The 22,022-nt window shown below is 36.4% G+C and overlaps 1 protein-coding gene across 9 annotated transcripts in view; it reads right to left on the reverse strand.

Moving 5' to 3' along the window:
• The window catches only part of LOC127844270 (neurochondrin-like), a 40,294-nt gene that overhangs the window by 12,643 nt on the left and 5,629 nt on the right, over window positions 1–22,022 (reverse strand). Inside the window, exons 2-12 of one of the 9 annotated variants that reach the window (XM_052374348.1) lie at window positions 21,133–21,229; window positions 20,554–20,639; window positions 19,590–19,654; window positions 17,817–17,962; window positions 15,270–15,397; window positions 12,222–12,287; window positions 11,367–11,439; window positions 5,663–5,832; window positions 2,145–2,333; window positions 1,756–1,868; window positions 100–700 (exon numbers count right to left, since the gene is read on the reverse strand). In XM_052374348.1, the coding sequence (XP_052230308.1) occupies window positions 100–700; window positions 1,756–1,868; window positions 2,145–2,333; window positions 5,663–5,832; window positions 11,367–11,439; window positions 12,222–12,287; window positions 15,270–15,397; window positions 17,817–17,962; window positions 19,590–19,654; window positions 20,554–20,639; window positions 21,133–21,229 (1,734 nt within the window). The other 8 variants (XM_052374356.1, XM_052374351.1, XM_052374350.1 and 5 more) reach the window with 8 other exon arrangements.

Consider the following 22,022-nt stretch of genomic DNA (forward strand, 5'->3'; position numbering starts at 1 on the left):
TAAATCCTGTTTTACCAAAGCAAGGCTCTTTTTAATTGTGTGATTTATAACAAAAATAATCAAGCATCATACAATCTTCAATCATGTTTCCAAACTTACTGATGTCTGACCAGGACTAGCCGTTCGGTCAACAAGGCGCTCCCACTGCCTCCACATGTACAGATCAAGCACACCAAGGGCGCCGCTGCCTAGCAACAGTCGTCGAGGCTCCTCCTCCGCTGTCAGGTGACACCAGCCCGGTAACAAGTAATGCAGAATGTCAACCTTCAGGTGTAACTCTTGTAACTCATCTTCTGTTAATACATCTTTCTCCAAATGGGCATCAGATCCCATTTTTGCATCAACACATTTTTCCGCTTTTTCTAACTTCTCAAATGTCACGGTTTTTGCCTTCTTGCATTCTGTTTCATTATGATTGGTTTCAGTGGTTTGTTCTCGAGTTCCATCTAAATGGTTTTCTATCACAGATTCTTTTACAATGTCTGCATTATTTGAGCTTGTTTCTTCAGTTGCACCATTTAAATTTGTAACTATCAATTTACTTTCACTACAGCATGTTTCTAGATCTATAACTTTCTTACTGTCATCTATACTACTTTCTTGAGTCAGTTTATCAGCAATGACAGGTTCTGTTGAACCATTTTCCAGAGTTTTCTTATTTATTTCTTGAGTCTCTCTGGATGGTGGAATACACATTTTACTAAAAATAAAATCAAACCAATAATAACAAATTGTTAAATGATAGCATTAGTCATTTTCTTAGCTTCTTATTAACAAAAGCAGGATTTTAGACCCACATTTTGAACTTTCTGACCATCAATTGTTCAGGTATACCACGATGATTGGTATGACATCATAAATAGCTCAAAACTATTAATGACCGAGAAATGTAAAACGGGGCTTAATGCATGTGCGTAAAGCCTCATCCCAGATTAGCTTTTGTAAACATGCTAATCAGGGATGAAACTTTCCATCTAGCCTAGATTTTTGTTGAGAATTGTTGAGATTTTTAACCCTTTCCCACAAAGAAGCAATGTGAAAAATGGCTATGTCCAAACAGCATAAAACCAGAACAGCCTGCGAGTAACTGGCAGTCTGTTCAGGTTTTATGCTGTTTGCTGCTTTAAGTATCTAAGGGTTGGAAATGAAGTCTTTAAAACTTGAATCTTGTAGGAAAGGTCTTAAATTAAATATAACTTTCTAAGGGACTACACATGTGTGAAAATACCTATCTAAGTGGCAAAGATTAAACCTAAAATTCCATAAAAGCATGAAGTGTTGTTCCTGATTGGCCTGTGTGGACTGCACATGCTTATCTGGAATGACACTTGACATAGAGACATTAAGCCCCATTTTACAAGAGTACAGATATAATCTTTGAAGTAAACCCACAAGAAAAGATACCGGTATTCGATTGTACATTCCATATTGGCATACCTTATCATCAATCATGCCTATCTGATTTGCACAAGCCAAGGTACATAACAGGGAAATTTCCCATGGAAACTGATCTTCAATATAAATAATTTCTAATGGCATGCACAATGATCCTACAAAAAAACAATAAAATTGTAAATCTACAGGAACCTATAACAATCACAACTAACTAATCCCTTTGCATAGGGAAAGGTCTACATAAATAAAAATAAGCATAGTTCTTGGATTGCATGAGCAAACGCATGAGATGGTAAACAAGCAATCACACCTTTCTGACTTGCACAAGGAAAGGTATAAAATTGTATATCTTCTACATACCTGACTTGCACAAGGAAAGGTATGAGATCATATATTTCCTCCCGTAGAGCTGAAGTCTCCTCTGCCAGCCACGCCCCCAGAACTCTCACAGTTGCCAGCATGATACTGTTCCACTAGAGTGGACAATAAAAACACAAATGAGCCTCGCTCTGGGAAAACGGGGCTTAATGCATCTGCTTAAAGTTTCATCACATATAAGCCTGTGCAGTCGGCACATACATACATTTATGGATGCAATGTCACTAAAAGCTTTACTAAATACATTGTTGTTGAAACAAAAAGAGCAGAACATCAACCATACTTAAAAACATGTCAAAACCAAGGTACATCTTTCATAATAAATAATTCCAATAAAAATTGAAACCTTTGTACAAACATTTATGACAAACCTGAACTTCTGTAGACACAGAGATGCGTTTCAAGTAGTGAATCACAGCGCCAAAAGCCCCCACCATGGCGCTGTGAAGCTGCATCACCTGTCGATCATCTAGGTCAAGGGGTGGGCCTGAGGTCAGGTGATTGATCACACTCTCCAGGAAGGTGTAGCATGAGGACAGTAGTCTCCCTTTGTTGTTTGCCTGAAATTTACACAAATAATATAGTCCCTTTTTTGTTTGTCTGACATTTGCAAACAAGAATATAGTCTCCCTTTGTTGTCTGTCTGACATTAGTGTTCTCTTTACATTTGCAGACAAGAACATCTATATAGGAATACAGGCATTTGGTAAATGACCTTTAGAATACATGATTGTGCAGAATTAGGAAAAGTCTCCCTCTTTGGTGCTATTGACATTTGCACACAAAGATGAGCACATAAGAAATTACCATTAAAAGAGTTTATGAAATATGGACTGTAGAAATGTACATATTTGTTTAATATACAACATACGATTATTATAACAAATATACAAAAGAAACACGACAATGAAACATGGCTCTCAAAGTTTAAATTAATATATTATTTTTAATAATTGTACTGGATCTGCCTGTCAGTTACTTAAACACAACAAGTCAGTCTTATCACTCCATCCAAATTAAAATCATTGAGTGGAAACTGGTTTTCTACTTTTGGAAACCAATGTCTATTCTAGAAAACCAAAAGTAGGGGGGGGATTTCCCCCTCACTTTGAAACATAGGGGGGATTTTTCAGAAACAGTGGGTAATCATCAAATACCATCTTAGTTTTTAGTTTAATTGTTTTACCGTACACATTATTACATACCCTCGGGTCAGTGAAATACTGTTAAATAATACTGCACTTTCCATAATAATGCACTGAGTTGACTAAAAAACAAAAGTATATTTCTGCATGATATTTCTGTATCTTTTTTAATAATAAAAATAAACATTTACTGATTTGCATGCCTTTCATGATATCCAGGGCTCAGCATTACAAAGTTTTGATACAACAATCGATAAACCCACGCTTTCCATGCAGATGAAGTGACGTTATAAATGCAGCATGATTTTTACATGCTTTTTATCCAGATAAAGGATCAGCAAGAAATACATGAGAACTGTTTATTTGAGCCTATAATTTGATAAATTGGATTTTTTTTTTATTACAAATTTAATAATGCTCATTCGAGAATTTAACTAAACAGTTGTTGTAATGAATTCAACAATAATTTGTTAAAATGCTTGACATGTCGAAAAAATGTTTGAAAATATTATGCATAATTTCCCCCCGGAGGATTACACCCGGTTGATAAAGCTGGCATTAAATACAACCCCAAAGCTAGGCAAGCATAGCAGCTACCTAATTCATAAAATTTCACCATAATATCTCTACCAAAACTCAAGTCATTGATTAGAAACTGTTTTCTTCTTTTTAGTAATAGTGACTTTTACCTTGACATAACTGGCCTCAAATACAAACCCAAGCTACACCTGCATGTAGGCTAGCTAATGCCAATGTGAAATCAAGATTGTTCAATGCAGACCTGCATGTAGTCTAGCTAATGCCAATGTGACATCAAGATTGCTCAATGCAGACCTGCATGTAGGCTAGCTAATGCCAATGTGACATTAAGATTCCTCAAAGCAAACCTGCATGTAGTCTAGCTAATTCCAATGTGAAATCAAGATTGCTCAATGCAGACCTGCATGTAGTCTAGCTAATGCCAATGTGACATCAAGATTGCTCAATGCAGACCTGCATGTAGGCTAGCTAATTCCAATGTGACATCAAGATTGCTCAATGCAGACCTGCATGTAGTCTAGCTAATTCCAATGTGACATCAAGATTGCTCAAAGCAAACCTGCATGTAGTCTAGCTTATGCCATTGTGACATCAAGATTGCTCAATGCAGACCTGCATGTAGTCTAGCTAATGCCAATGTGACATCAATAATGCTCAATGCAAACCTGCATGTAGGCTAGCTAATGCCAATGCGACATCAAGATTGCTCAATGAAGACCTGCATGTAGTCTAGCTAATGCCAATGTGACATCAAGATTGCTTAATGCAGACCTGCATGTAGGCTAGCTAATTCCAATGTGACATCAAGATTGCTCAATGCAGACCTGCATGTAGTCTAGCTAATGCCAATGTGACATCAAGATTGCTCAATGCCGACCTGCATGTAGTCTAGCTAATGCCAATGTGACATCAAGATTGCTCAATGCAGACCTGCATGTAGCCTATCTAATGCCAATATGACATCAAGATTGCTCAATGCCGACCTGCATGTAGTCTAGCTAATGCCAATGTGACATCAAGATTGCTCAATGCAGACCTGCATGTAGTCTAGCTAATGCCAATGTGACATCAAGATTGCTCAATGCAGACCTGCATGTAGTCTAGCTAATGCCAATGTGACATCAAGATTGCTCAATGCAGACCTGCATGTAGTCTAGCTAATGCCAATGTGACATCAAGATTGCTCAATGCAGACCTGCATGTAGGCTAGCTAATGCCAATGTGACATCAAGATTGCTCAATGCAAATGTAAGTTATTGACTGGAAAAAACGTTTTTGCTGTTTTTCTGTTTGACTTACAGTGACCTTTACATTGACCTCACTGGACCAAAAATGCAACCTCAAGCTAGGTCTGCATTAAGCTACCTACACACAATGATTGTTTGAATTCCATTGAATGTTTCCCAATGAAGCATGCTTGGGACTTACGCACTACAGTCTTGGATTGGAAAAAAAATCAAGGCATTTTAACTAAAATAGTGAAATAAGCGGTACTGTTGTTGTTTTGCTTATAACTGCTTAAAAATTGAGAAAAAAAGATTTTCAATATTGTATTTACTAAGGTTTCACTTATAGAGCTGCATGGGGGATAAACTTAATGTTGAAGTCTAAAAACAAATATTTGGGAAAAACCTATACTTTTTGGACCTCATGGACATACATGCCTGGGTCTTGGGTGTGACACAGCATCTTCTCATGCATGTAACTAGGTGTTGCCAAGTTATTTAAAAAGCAATTCTTGCTAGACAAAGTAATGCTCTGAATAACGTTCAACAGATAGATTTCTTACCGGTATATGTGTCTATTAATTGTGACCTTGATCTTAAACATACTGACCTGGGATCCTTTACCTCCATGGATGCTTGTATGACAGTGAAGTACATTCAATATGACTATACAGTGAGCCTTGCTCTGAGAAAACTAGATAATCAGGGCCAACACTTCACCTCTAGACTGGATTGTTGTTAGGAAGAGACCTCATTTAAAACAAACATTTCCATAAAAGCGGAAAGTGTCATCCCTGATTAGCCTGTGCAGACTGCACAGGGTTATTTAGGGCAATCTAGACCCACATGTATTAAGCCCTGTTGTCACAGAGCACTACTCAAATTCATTCATTTTAGCCTATGCAGTGTAGGATGGTACTTTACGCACATGCATTAAGCCCATTTTTCCCAGAACGAGACTCCAACCATGCCACACACCTGTGCAAGATCCTGGTCCTCCAGCACCATTCGCACCTCTACGCAACACAAGTGTGTCGTCAGTAGGAACAGCTTGAAGTCAGTGGTGTAGGGTGGCTGCATGGAGTAGATGCCACAAACCAGGATCATGGCTGAGGCCAGTCTCAGGGCAAGTTCACGATGGTCCGAACCTGCATAGTATGAGCGGTTATGTTGTAAGAGCTCACGGTAATTGTCCTACAATGACGTTTGGGCATTTTCCCCTTATCAAAATTACAGAAAAAATCCTTTCACTACATTTTTACATCTTTTAACACTACATATCAAATAATAAAGTAAATATTGTTGAATGCGGAAACATAAAAAAGGAGTATAATCAAAGGATTAGTTTTTGTTAATGCTCTAGTTTTCATAAAATTTCAACGATAAAAGTTTAACAAATAGAGCTGTGTCACAATTGGTTCTAATACCCTTGCACTGCTTTGTCAGCAAAGTTAAAGGGCAAATAACTTGTGTTATAGTTTGTGATACATGAGGTCAGAATTAACAAGAGATATGTGTGTCAGAAACACAAAGCCCCCTACTGCGTTGCTTTGAAATAAAATTTCTATTTTTATCATTTGGCAGGATAGAAATCCTCTCCCTTTAAAGCTTATTACTCCCCTTGGATTATGTCCCATCCAACTGGGGGGGGGGTGTCTGTATGTAGTCAAAAATGACCAAGTCAGACATCACTGACAACCAAGGCCTGTGGTTAATCAAAGAGATCATAGCCAGAGTTCATCATGTATCTATGGACATAAGTCCACAGGTATGTAATGAACCCTACCATTCACAAATTAGTACAGGAAAGAAATGATAATTATATCATTAAAAAAAAAACTTTGACAAATCAATTATTTGAGCTATAAATAATCAAAATAAAAAATCTGTACAGAAACTGTGAAAAGAACTTGGTAAGGAAATATATAATCTGAGATTTATAATTATATAAATTACTTCCCTTGAAAATAATTGTCTCTAACAAATCTCTATTTTTAGTAGCAAATAATTAAAAGCCACTAACGTGACTGTAGATTCACCACCCAAAATGTGCAGCTCCATGAGATACACATGCATGCCAAATATCAAGTTGCTATGTTCAATATTGAATAATAATCTCCCTTTAAAGCTTGTTACTTCCCTTGGATTTGTATTTTTGACCTTAGACCTTGAAGGATGACCTTGACCTTTTACCACGATGGGTTTGTCAGAAACACAATGCCGCCTACTGCGCCGCTTTGATCTATTTAACAACAAGGGACAAAATTGTCACAAAACCAGGTTTTCATTGTGAAAAAAAATCTGATAAAGGGAGAAAACTCAAACTGAACTTTTGAAATGAACAAACAAAATTAACCCCCTTTGTAAGTTTTTTTTAAATCTATTTTTAGTCGTGGCGACCTTGACATTGGAGATATTGACGTGATTCTTTCGTGCGACACACCGTCCCATGATGGTGAACAAATGTGCCAAATGATTTTAAAATCTCACAATGAATGACATAGTTATGGCCAGGACAAGCTCATTTATGGCCATTTTTGACCTTTGAACTCAAAGTGTGACCTCGACCATGGAGAAATCGACGTAATTATTTCGCGCGACACACCGTCCAATGATGGTGAACAAATGTGCCAAATGATTTTAAAATCTGACAATGAACGACATAGTTATGGCCCGGACAAGCTTGTTCCGCCCGCCCGCCCGCCAGCCAGCCAGCCCGCCAGCCCGCCCGCATTCGCCAATCTAATAACCAGTTTTTTCCTTCGGAAAACCTGGTTAAAAATATATAATTTGGCAGGTCAGATAATTATGTCCTTTTAAAGCTTATGACTTCCCTTGGATTTGTTTTTTCAACCCTGTGACCTAGTTTTTGACCCGGCATGACCCATATTCGAACTTGACCTAGATATTGTCTAGATACAACTTCTGACCAAGTTTCGTAAAGATCAGATGAAAACTATTTGAATTAGAGAGCAAACACTAAAAGTGTGACAGACTGACAGACAGACTGACTGACAGACTGACGGACAGTGCGAAAACTATATACCCCCTTTTCTTCGAAAGGGGGCATAAAAACTAAGGACTCTGTTAACCATTAACGCAACAATAACATGTGCTTAAAGCACAAACATTTTAACAGAGCCCCATTCAACCGACGTGGAACGGCAGACATTTTTACAGAATGGACAGTGCAGCAGGCATTGAACTGAGCCAGTCTGCATATATAGTACAATAATGAATAAAACAAGCTTTATCCAGGCTGTCAAGTGACCTTTTTTCAAAAAGTAGGAAAAAATAGGAACTACTTTTGCAAGAAAAGTAGGAAAAAAGTAGGAAAAAGTAGGAACTTTTCCCTCAAAAGTAGGAATACATAATACTAATTTTTTAGACACAGGTCCAGGAAACATAGCTTGAAACAGAGCAGGAGTGCCATCACATGTTCTGTATGGATACCCACTTGAAGCTACCTTAAGGCCCTAGAAGATTTCAGCATTTTATAGCTGTTCCTCGTGTGATGGATGTACTTGCATACAGATAGATTTATCCCCACCACCCTGAGAGCTGCTTGGCTTTGGGGCACTTCCAAACAAACGCTTTTGTGAATTATCATGCATGTATTTCATGTTTTCCTTGTGTTTTTATCCATCTGCATGACTTATCAGTTGATTAGCACCAGAATTACTACAAGATGGACTTCATTCAGACAGTACAATATCTTGCAAACTCATTGCCGGTATCTCTCTTGCATCATGATCCAAGTGTTTTTCCACTGTTGTCCAACTTCTGCATCCATGAAGGGTTAAACTTTGTTTTCCCACTAGGCATTTTAGCACTTATAGTGTATCTATGATAATTAAGTTTCAAGCAAAGCTACCCTGATAAAGAAGTATACATGTAATTATATGCTGTTCATTTTGGTGTATCATCAAATAAGAGGTTAGAGGTCTTCTGTGTATCGATATAAAATGGTAATATATTGTGCATGTTATATCCTTAAGGAGACCAAATTTATTTAGTGATACACCAACTTGTTGTACAAGATTAATACTAGTATATAAAGCAGTGGCAATGCTCTGCTACAGCTACATTGTGAAACCTTTAAATTGACAATAGGGTGCAGTTATAATGACTTAAGTTACATTCAAAATGACTGGTCATTGCAGAGCAGATTAAGCAACTGGAGATAGGACCTTATCACCTGACATCTTTTATGACATCATTGATTGGGCAATGAAACAGTTGCACTACATTGCTTATTTCAGTTTCAAATAATGGCTTTTACATTATTGATGACTTCGCGGGAGTGTAATAATGCCGTTTAATAATTTTAAAACTTCGCTGTAACACCTTAAAGTTACCTCACTAGCTATGGCATCATTAGACAAGAATTGTGTTTGTCAGAAACACAATGCTCACTATTGCACCGCTTTGAAATAAAATTTCAATATATCATTTGGCAGGTTTAGAAATTATCTCCCTTTTAAAGCTTATTACTTCCCTTGGATTGTATTTTTTTACTTTTGACCTTGAAGGATACCTTTCACCACTCAAAATGTGCAGCTTCATGAGATACACATGCACATGCCAAATATCAAGTTGCTATCTTCAATATTGCAAAAGTTATGGCCCATATTAAAGTTTTCGGACGGACACACAGACAGACAGACTAACGGACTGACAGTACAACTGCTATATGCCACCCTACCGGGAGCATAAAAATGTATCAGGGCATTTAGGCTCTGTGCATTTATCTTTAATTACTAAACATGATGTACCTATGATATCAATAGAACATCATATCCGTTGTCATGTAATACAGAATTTATTACATTATACTTGTAAATGATGAAAACTCGGCAAAGCATCAGTTTTATCTTTTTCCAATAACTTGTGTAATAAATTCCATATAACATAACCACTCATACAATACATGTATCTCAATATCTCTACATTCCAAACAGCAATATCATGTAAACATGCATAAGATTTGGTCAAATTGTTGTCAATGGAAAAAAATAAAACTGGAATAAACAATGCATTTGCATCACTGGGCACTGTGTAAGGTAGTGAAGTCTGCAGTGTACAAATGCTAAGGAAGTAAACAAGGCACTATTTAAAAAAAAACTTGTCAATAATTTTAAAAGTTTCATAAGAAATAAATATTTATGCTTCTTGAAGAGGTGCTAGCAGACAGTCAGCATGGGTTTTCAGGTTTCATCTAGATGAATGCACATTAACAGGGGTACAGTCATGCCATATTTTCATTCATCCTGCAAGTTTACTAAATAAACTCTTAAAAAAATAATTCTGCATTGAAAATAAAAAAGTAGGAATAGTAGGAAGATTTGGTAAAAAAATAGGAAAAAGTAGGAACCTGATGAAATAGTAGGAAATAGTAGGAAAAAGTAGGAAAAAGTATGACCGCTTGACAGCCTGTTTATCACTACCTTGTATTCATAGAAATACACTTCAAATTCCCAAATGCATGTTTTTTCCATTCAATTTCTTTTTCTTTTGGGTATTTTTTTACTATTTCAGGTTACCGAATGTCTGGGGCTCCCACTCTAAACATTTGCCATTTGTGCGGTGTAACTATGTTAAAAGATTACCATAGAATTTTGGAGAATATTTGTAGCAATTAAATGTGTTCTGCTCAGCATCTAGATCACAAACTTGTTCTAGTGTGCTACACTGTTATGCCTGGTAACTGAGGTGGTGCAGCAAAATGCTATTAGTCTATGATTGTTTAATCAGGTCAGAACTAGATAGTGTGCACATGCTCAGTTGTCTAGATTTAACCCTTTGCATGCTGGGAAATTTGTCGTCTGCTAAAATGTCGTCTGCTGAATTGTTAAAATTAGCATTTTCTTCGATTTTTTTTAAAGAATACTATCAGAATAGCAAACAGTTTGGATCCTGATGAGACGCCACGTTCTGTGGCGTCTCATCTGGATCCAAACTGTTTGCAAAGGCCTTTAAAATTTGGTTCCCGCACTGAAAGGGTTAATATGTTGTGGGGAAAAATAACCAGACTACAAGAATAGAATAGACAGTTGAAGTATATAAGGCATGTAGATTCTGTGCCATTGGTGAATAGTTTGTTTACTAATTTTGGGTCTGTTAAAATGCTAATTTTGTCGAATGTGTAGCCTTATTTGCTTTTCTCTAACATTTTAATTGTAGCTTTTGAATACTTTGGTGAGTATTTCAGCTTGCCCTCATAATGCATGTTAATTACATGGTTTGAAGTGGTTCAACATATCATAAAATTATGCTGTGATGTCAAAGAGAAATAATGTTCTTGAAAGGAAAGGTTCATTGGTAATAGATGTGTTAGGCATGTGCTGTATTCAGATATAAAACATACTGTAAAATCATTTTTATTCATGGGACATTAATTTTAGTTGATACTGTTGGTTAAATGATCTATGAATTTAACACAGAAAATGACCAACGCAAATTCCTTATTTTGTTTTCAAAAATCAGAATTCCATGAAATTAAATGTTCACCAAGAAGTCATTTTTTATACGACAAAATTCCATGCAGACAAATATTAATTATTTTGAAGTACTTTGAGCTGTCCTACCACCAAGTAAAACTAAAGCAATGATTGATAAAATCCTAATTAAGCCACGTTTTTTAACGTTAAAATGGCCATGATTATACAACAGTTGTGGATACCTATTTTACTTCTGAGGATATTCTCCAGGCCTTTCACAATGGGACGAATCCATGGAGGCTCAATGATCTCATCCTGCAACAGAAAGTACACAACATTTGTGAGAAAGTACACAACATTTGTGAGAAAGTACACAACATTTGTGAGAAAGTACACGACATTTGTGAGAAAGTACACAACATTTGTGAGAAAGTACACAACATTTGTGAGAAAGTACACAACATTTGTGTCGCATTCTGGAACGAGAGCGCCGACGGCGTTCAATGTTTATTGGCAAGAAACAGGGAGGTTTCATCTGAAGTAAATGTTGAAGGAACAGTTGACTGAATGATAATCTAAAAGGCTATCAAAAAGAAAAGATTTTTTTTACCAAAGGCTGTCAAGATTGGAATTTTAGTACTTTTTTGTGTTCATTTAAATAAAAAGAGCCAAATTTAATAAAATAATAAAAATTTAAATGATTATTAATTTAAATCGGAAAACTCACTTGTTTTGTCATCACTTACAATAAAAAAGTGAGAAGCCATATGTGTTTAATTTTGCTATGTACACCAAAAGCGATGACATCATTTGTTATTTGGAATAGAAATCACCACCAAAAATATTACAATAGACCGAAACAGGTGACGGAACGGTAATATGTGGATCAAAAAAATGCAAAACAGATAGTTTGCTAAAATCTAAAGTGCATTAACAATCAATTGAAAACCCTAATTTGGTAAAATTTCAGATATCCATTTGAAGAAAAACACATCATATTTAGTAAACACTTTTCATTAAAATAAGAACATTTCTGACTTAGTCAATAAAGTCAATCAAATTGATTTAATAACACAAATTATTATAAATTAACAAACCTTATCATTTGGTGCCGCCGATAAAAGGAACACAAGAGTTTTACACATCTCAAACTTTGTAATTGTCTGAAACACAGAAAGGTATAATATTAAATTGTAAATATGATGCAAGAAGTGTGGCTAATTATTCAATATTAACAGTACACATTTCTTCTAACAAAAAACAGCTTAATTTGAGCATTGAGCTATCATCCATAAGGTTAAATTGAATTAATATTCAAAATAAGCGTTCTCTTAAAATAAATGCTTTAAAGGGTTTGTACATGATTTACATAATTGTACACAAATATAATGAGATGGAAGCCTTGCTTTCCGGTGGTTTATAGGGAAATCAGTGATTTAACAACAGTAGTTCACTGTTTTAAAACAATTGAGCAGTGTTCTGAGAAAACTGGGCATAATGCAAGTGCGTTAAGTGTCGTCCCAGATTAGCCTGTGCAGTCTGCTCAGGATAATCAGGGACGACACTTTCCACTTTTATGACATTTTCGTTCAAATGAAGTCTCTTCTTAGCAAAAATCCAATTTAATGGGAAAGTGTCGACCCTGATAAGCCTGTGCGGACTGCACAGGCTTATCTGGGACAACACTTTACGCACATGCATTATTCCCAGTTTTCTCAGAACTCAACTCAATTGAAATTAACAGGAAAAACAAGAAGTCTCTTGTCTGAGACTCAAAGCAACTAAACCTTTTGGAGCGGCTTTTGTGATGTTGCTGTAACCATTTTAGAAATAAGCAAAGATTACATCAGAACAAGTTCTGAGCAAGTTTCATTATTGGGCAAAAAATATGAACTTAAGAGTGATCCCAAGGTTACACTGTAGCCACTGCCTAGCCCACGGGCAGTCATGTTTTGTGTTTAATCTAAAAACAGGACGGCACAGCGTTACGTCCCAGGGGACAAGCTGGGTAGATGATGATTATATTAAGTTACATAACAAACACCAAACATTTGTATAAGGGAAAGGAAGTAAAGGTAAGGAAAGTAAAGTGAAACAATGTACCCGCAGGGTGAGAATAATTTTGACTAAAGGGGCTTGATTTGAATGAACTTAGTAGATTACCATTAAATAACAACTATCAAAACTATTTGCCTTGAGCTTTCAGAGAAGATAAAAAACTAGAGCTGTCAGCATAGGATGACATATGCCCCCTATAAACGCTTTGATAGAAGTTATGAGAATTTTTCGAAACCTAAACGCAGATTTCGAAACCTTAACCATACCCTAAGTTCAAGGTCAAGGCCACAGGGGTCAAAATTTGTGTGCATATGGAAAGGCCTTGTCCGTATACACATGCATACCAAATATGAAGGTTATATCTCAAGGGACATAGAAGTTATGAGCATTTTTCAAAACCTAAATGCAGATTTTGAAACCTAAATGCGGACCCTAACTTCAAGGTCAAGGTCACAGGGGTCAAAATTTTTATGCATATGGAAAGGCCTTGTCGATATACACATGCATACCAAATATGAAGGTTATATCTCAAGGGACATAGAAGTTATGAGCATTTTTCCAAACCTAAACGCAGATTTCGAAACCTAAACACGGACCCTAAGTTCAAGGTCAAGGTCACAGGGGTAAAATTTGTTGTGCGTATGAAAAGGCCTTGTCCATATACACATGCACACCAAATATGAAGGTTATATCTCAAGGGACATAGAAGTTATGAGCATTTTTCAAAACCTAAACGCAGATTTCGAAACCTAAACGCGGACCCTAAGTTCAAGGTCAAGATCACAGGGGTAAAAAAATGTGTGCGAATGGAAAAGCCTTGTCCATATACACATGCATACCAAATATGAAGGTTATATCTCAAGGGACATAGAAGTAATGAGCATTTTTCGAAACCTAAACGCAAAGTGTGACAGACAGACAGACAGACGAACAGGTCGATCACTATATGCCCCCTTTTCTTCGAAAAGATGCATAAAAAAGTTTTCACAATATACATGTAAGGGAAACAAGTAGCTCTTTATGTGTAAACCAAGTTTCACAATGTCATAAAATTGTAAAATGATCTGACCTTTAACCTATGGTAAAACTAGAGCTTTGTCACAAAAGTGGCTCAAAATACCCTTGCACGCCTTTGTCATAAAAATAGCACTGATAACCAGTTTTTTCCTTCGAAAAAACCTGGTTAAAGTGGTTCAAGAAAAATAAGTCAGTGCACATAAAATTTTGTCTTGTACATCTTCACTTTATGGTGATGACATATTCTAAGTTTCATTTCAATAGCTTGAGAAATGTAGAAGTAGTTAACTCCTCAAAATTACATGTTATGCATACAAATGGCTAAGTTAAAAGGCAAATAAATAAAGAACATTTAGATCACTGCTTGTGTGAAAATAGTGTGTTGCACATGGTTGAAGACATATTTTAAGTTTAAATTCTATAGCTAGTCATTTTTAGAAGTAGTTTGCTACACAATCTTAAAACATTTTATGCATAAAAATAGTTAAGCTCAAGGGCAACTAACTTGGAAACCTGTTAATCGTTGTGCATGAAAATAAAGTTTTCAAAATCTACCCTATATGGTGATGACAAACTTCAAAGTTTAATTCAACTGCTTAAGTAATGTGAAAGTAGCTCACTCCAAAATCTTAAAAAAATAAAGAATAGCAATAGCTTAATTCAAATATAACTCGGGAACATGCCAATTACTGCCTATGAAAATTGTGTTAGACACACCTACACTTCTATTTCCAGATGAAATTCAAACTCTTGTGAAAAAGTTCCACAAACTTACAACATTTTTGTGCAGAAAGACCGACCAACCAACAGCGTGACTCCTATTTACACATGCAAACTTCATTTGCAAGGGTATAAAAAAAATGTCAAGCATTATCCTCACATTGCTTTGTATAACAATACCACGTTTCACCTAAGTACCTTCAGTATTTTTTAGAAATAGCATGATACAGTTTTTCAAAATGAAAGACAGATGGTAGACCAATAGAATCCTCTGTAAAAACAAAGTTGAGATAACACCCTTGAATGCAACTGATTCCCAAAAGTAAATCTTAAACACTCATGATATTCACCTCATCCTCCATGAACTGTTTTGCCAGGAAGCTCAGGTAGCGGTGATACGATGGAGCGCAATTATCCCACGTCTCCGACCCAAAACATGACACCATCGTACAAATGACGTCCTGGGCCTTGGAAGATCCTGTGGTATGCGTTATGCACATAGTATTTTCATGCAGGCTCAATTTGAATCATTTTGAAGGAAACTTCATTGAAATAAGGTAGTTTTCCCATAGGAAACTGCCATTGTGTGCTAACAATGTTTCCAAACAAGAAACATTTTGGCAAGAATGATTTTCACCAGCATATTACAATGGACATGTCATATAAAGTTGAAATAAAAATACAAATCTACATTAGCAATAATCTAGAAATTACGAGTTGCAGGTAAGGAAAGATGGTCTGAAAAATTTCAATTCTAAATTTTGGTTAAGGTGAAGGTGAGGTCTGATGAGATTGGTGCTAGATGAATATTACAGTTCTTGAGCTGCAATGTGGGAGAACAAGGCTTCATGCATGTGCATAAAGTGTAGTCCCAGATTAACCTGTGCAGTATTTTGCTTAAAATGGATTTAGGCTAAGAAGAGACTTCCTTTAAACAAAAACAGAGCATAAAGTCCCAGATTTGCCTGTGCAGACAGCACAAACTTATCTGGGATGACAGATTTTCGCGTATGCATTAAGATGCATTTTTGCATAGCGCAGCATAGGTTACTTTCATCAAGCACTGAAATTATCAGAGCTCACCTAATGGGACCTACAAACTGAAGAACAAAAACAATAATGTATGAAGTGACCGTATGTACCGGTAACTCAATCAATGCCTGCTCTTTTTGGTACCCTGGTCTTATTCAGTCACTTAAAAATAGGCTTCAAACTACACAAAACAAGATGATTAGGTTTGTTCTGAATATGGATAACAGATCACATGTTGGTCAAGAACAGTTTTCACATTTAGGCTGGCTGCCTGTTTCAAAAAGAGTAGAACAGATCATACTTTGTCATGTACATAAGATTAAAAATGGCCTTGCACCAGAGTATATGGGTGAGAATTTTAAGCCAGTGTCTGGCGTACATAATCGTTGTACTAGGTCTAATATGGTAGCTCAGCCAGAATCTGATCATTTTGCTGAAAATTTTACATTTGAAGACTCTGGTCGTTTTTTCCAAACCAAGAGTAGGAAGTTTTGCTTCTAAAACATTTACATATAATGGTATCTGTTTATGGAACAATCTTCCTCAAAACATCAGGGATGTACCTAAACCTAACAATTTCAAGGGTGCCATCAAGAAACAGTTTTTAGAGTCTTTATAGCTTTTTATAGTATAATTTTTATTATGAATTTTATGTTCTGTTAAAATACTGTGATACATTTTTAAGTCTTATGATCAATAAGATGCAAGGATCTCATAATTATTCTTTAACTTATAGTATGCTACAAAGTGTATAGTATAGTATGCAGTGTGTAACTTTCTTATGCAACTTCTGTGATAATAATGAACATGTGATTATATTTATTCATTCTTAATCAGTAATATACTTTATTAAACAGTACATATTTGATACATATACATTTTTAAAATCTAATACATGACTGTTTCATGGTTACTGCCACCAATAACAAGGACCACAATGGAAATAAGTGAAAATCATTTTTCTCTTTTTTGTGTTATCCTTGGTATTGTGTGTGCATTCCATGGTTTGCTATGTATATTGCTGTGATAATATATTATATATTGTCTGCATTATGTAGTAACTATGTAATGTTCATATGTTTACCAAATAAAATCAATCAATCAATCAATCAATCTCATGAGTCGCATTCTGAGAAAACTGGGCATAATGCATGTGCGTAAAGTGTCGTCCTAGATTAGCCTGTGCAGTCCGCACAGGCTAATCAGGGACGACAATTTCCGCCTAAATTGGATGTTTGCTAAGTGAAGACTTCCTTTAAACGAAAAATGTCATAAAAGCGGAAAGCGTTGTCCCTGAATAGCCCTTGCGGACTCTCATGTATATACTGACCATAGCTCTGTGTGACCACTGCCTGACACATGGAGGCGACTCTCATGTATATACTGACCATAGCTCTGTGTGACCACTGCCTGACACATGGAGGCGACTGTCTATACTGACCATAGCTCTGTGTGACCACTGCCTCACACATGGAGGCGACTGTCTATACTGACCATAGCTCTGTGCGACCACTGCCTCACACATGGAGGCGACTGTCTATACTGACCATAGCTCTGTGTGACCACTGCCTCACACATGGAGGCGACTGTCTATACTGACCATAGCTCTGTGTGACCACTGCCTCACACATGGAGGCGACTGTCTATACTGACCATAGCTCTGTGTGACCACTGCCTCACACATGGAGGCGACTGTCTATACTGACCATAGCTCTGTGCGACCACTGCCTCACACATGGAGGCGACTGTCTATACTGACCATAGCTCTGTGCGACCACTGCCTCACACATGGAGGCGACTGTCTATACTGACCATAGCTCTGTGTGACCACTGCCTCACACATGGAGGCGACTGTCTATACTGACCATAGCTCTGTGCGACCACTGCCTCACACATGGAGGCGACTGTTTTGGCCTCCAGCATGGCTTCCATACCGGACAGGGACTGACACAGGCTGTTGAAGCAGTCGTACGTGTCGTCTATTAACTGCTGGTCTTCCTTGTCTTCCTCTCTGACATTCGTAATAAAAACTCAGTATTTTGCAGGAGTTTCAATAGATTTTGATAACCAATATACAAATGACCCTGTGCTTGAACATTTCCAAGGTCAGATAAAATGTTGTGTTGTTTGTGCATATTTTTGTTAAAATGTTTCTTAATATACAGTTTAGTCAAATACTATGTGATTTACATTAATTTGTATCATATATGTATACTAAATTATTGACTTAGCTTTTTGGTAAAATTTGCATCAAATGATGCAAGGCATATACTAGTAATTATGAGTCAAAAAGGAGAAAATTGTATAATGCTTTCATTAAATATCAGGATTGTGCTTAAATTTTAATATTTGATTTTGCCTTATTTATTTGCAGTTTTCCATATATTTTTATGTTGTTGTATATCTCTCTCTCTCTCTCTCTCTCTCCCTCTCCCTCTCTCTCTCTCTGGTTAAAGAAATTGTACATGGCCTAATGCTTAAAAAGACAAAAGGCTTAAAGCAATTCTTATATAGTGAATACCTGCCGATTTTTGGTGCAAAAGCATATAGTGTCACAAGTACTTTTGAACATGCATAATTTTTATTTTTTAATAATCAAACTTAAACAAACTTTGTATTCAAATCGACACAGTGACCTAGATTTGATCCCACATTTCCCAATTTAAAGATTGTTTAAAACAAGATGTGTTTGTGAAACACTATGTCCCCCCCATTTGACCTTGAAGGATGACCTTGACCTTTCACCATTCAAAATGTGCAGCTCCTTGAGATACACATGCATACCAAATATCAAGTTGCTATCTTCAATATTGCAAAAGATATGGCCAATGTTAAAGTTTGTCGCAAACAAACCAACAAAAGACAGGGCAAAAACAATATAAAATATGTCAGTATAGACTGGGGGACATAAAAATACCATTAGACCAAAATGCTATAGGTAAGTTTTATGATGATAAGGCTATACATATGGTCCCTACAGTTTTAACAATCTTCACAATTTTAAAAATAACCAATAGTTTTTCCTATATCAATTTTATGAGATCTGCACCCTTCTATTCCCCGATCTGCACCCTTCTATTCCCCGATCTGCACCCTTATATTCCCCGATCTGCACCCTTCTATTCCCCGATCTGCACCCTTCTATTCCCCGATCTGCACCCTTCTATTCCCCGATCTGCACCCTTCTATTCCCCGATCTGCACCCTTCTATTCCCCGATCTGCACCCTTCTATTCCCCGATCTGCACCCTTCTATTCCCCGATCTGCACCCTTCTATTCCCCGATCTGCACCCTTCTATTCCCCGATCTGCACCCTTCTATTCCCCGATCTGCACCCTTCTATTCCCCGATCTGCACCCTTCTATTCCCCGATCTGCACCCTTCTATTCCCCGATCTGCACCCTTCTATTCCCCGATCCCGTGCTTTAGAGCCATGTTTTGAAACATAGCAAAACCAATTTGATTTAATCTTAAATAATTCATGGGTAATTCATGTAACTTTTTTGTTTTCTAAAGGTACATTTGTAACTTAGGATACTTAAATACTATTGACTGATGGCAATCAAAAATTGTCACAGATAACACGTGTGTGTTACTAGGTTAATAAATTAGGTCAGATGTTGAAAATATCAACTTACCCTGGGTTCAAAAGAACCAAGTTGTTAAAACATGTCACATTCTCTATGAAGACTGCACTTTCAGCCTGAAAAGAGGATTGTGCAATTATTTCACCCTTAACCACTTGTAGTTCCTTAGAAAGTGGAATTTAATTAAAGACCTTTCTTACAAGATTCAAGTTGTTAAGGCATCATTTCCAAACCTTAGATACTGATAAGCAGAAAACAGCATAAAACCTGAACAGACTGCAAGTTACTCGCAGGCTGTCCTGGTTTTATGCTGTTTGCACATAGCCATTTTCACTTCGTTGCTTCTGAGTGGGAAAACCAAAGCATTAGGTTGAGTGTGAAGTTTTTGTTATATCTAAATCAGTCTTTTGCAAAACCTGTAAAAAATATTCAGTTTTCCATCATAGGAAACAATAAGGGAGATACAGATTAAATGCATTATATTATCAATTGGCCAAAATGTAAATTTATTTGTCCCAGTTTTTCTGTGTTCAACATCAATCGCAAATAGAGCTATTTTTTTCCTACAATTGAGAAAAAATTGCCATTTAATCTTAAGATTTATACGAAATGATTGTTTTATGATTTTGTGCTGTTGTTAGTAATATTTTTTAGCATAAACAATAGTTCACAATTTTAGATAGGCAACAATATGTTTACCATCTATTTGGTCTCGTTCTGAGAAAACTGGGCATAATGCGTGTGTGTAAAGTGTTGTCCAAGATTAGCCTGTGCAGTCCACACAGGCTAATCAGGGAGGCCACTTTCGGCTTTTAAGGTATTTTTCGTTTAAAGGAAGTCTCTTCTACATGAAAATCCAGCTAAGGCGGAACGTGTCGTTCCTGATTAGCCTGTGCAGACTGCACAGGCTAATCAGGGATGACACTTTACGCACATGCATTAAGCCCAGTTTCATCGGGACGTGACTCTATTAAAGGTGTCCACTGGTTGATTTATAACATAAATGTCAGCTTACTACTTGTGGATCATTGCAGAGAGCAGATAGGACAGACAGTGCCACTGACTTGTAGCTATTAGGTGGACAACCCTCAGGAACATTTTCTGAAAGAATATCGTACCTACAGATCTAGGTGCAAAAAATGTGCAAGGAAACAAAACAAATAGCTGTCAATATATTATACAAATTTTGTGGTGTTAAATGTTATCAGAAACTTTTGTGGCAAATTGAACAATTGTCTCACAGTGTTTTTGTGTGTGACCATTTTGGGAGTGGGGCCAGGTCCCTTTGGATTGGGAAATATCGTGTCCTAATGACAAAAATTGGGAAATGAATATTGTTTATTTTCTGCTTACAAATACTTCATAATTGACAATAAAAGTGATTTCAATATTATATTTACTAAGGTTCAACTTATATAGCTGGATTTGGAGATCAATGACATGTTTAGACTTATTAAATTTTTTTTTTTTTTTTTTGGAAACCTTCAATTGGGAATGTTAAGGTCCCATTTAGGAAAAATATATACTTTTTTTCCATTGGGAATGGGTAGCCGTAAGGGACCCAAATTTGAACGAAAAAAACACACTGTCTTACTTGTCTTTAAAAGCCTGGAGAAGAATTTGCTTCCTACAGCTTCCAGTATTTCTTTTTTATCTTCAATACCACACTTGTCATTCTTGATTTTTGCAATCTGAAAACAATTAAATAATTATTTTAGTCACCAGGCTTTGAATACAATCACAAAGTACAAAATAAATTGCAATAAAACATTGCCTATCAGGGGACAAAAATATCATCCCGAAGAACGAGTGCCTTACAATTTTCTCCTGTCCTGCATACACATGCACTCAACCTTCAAGTATATTTGAAATTAAGACTGTAAGCATTTCCACTAGCTTTCAAAAGTTTGAAAGTTCTGACTTCCAAGCCTTAAATTTCGAACGTCCCAGACATAAAGTTGGAAGTCGCACTTTTATTTCAGTATTTTAATAAACCCTGCTGCATGTGCTGATTTCTGGATACATTCATGGTCCAACTCTACACATTACCCTATAAGCTAGTATAATTACATTATATATTTTTAAAGCCAAAATATGACAAAAATTGACTTAAATGTGTTTAAGATCTTGATAAACACAAACTTACGCCATTTTTTTACACATGTGCATATACAAAGTGAATTGTGGGAGAGGGGAACTCAAATTGAACCATGACTGAAGTAATGCAATGTGCAAGCATCTAGCACTGTTCATATTTAGTAATAACGTTAAATCAATTGGTGAATTAACATTTAGAAGGAATGTGACAAAATATTTTGTGAAAGTGATTTCTGAGAATAAAGACACTTAAGGTCTTTCTGCAAATCTTACCCAGTACACACAACAGTACCAATTAAAAACTCGACACATCTTCTAAGTTCTATTTTTTTATCAAACATACTTTGTTTCATTTATCATTAAAGGTCCTTTAAAGGGGCCTTTTCA

Source organism: Dreissena polymorpha, chromosome 9, assembly GCF_020536995.1.
Source record: "Dreissena polymorpha isolate Duluth1 chromosome 9, UMN_Dpol_1.0, whole genome shotgun sequence".
Taxonomy (NCBI): domain Eukaryota; kingdom Metazoa; phylum Mollusca; class Bivalvia; order Myida; family Dreissenidae; genus Dreissena; species Dreissena polymorpha.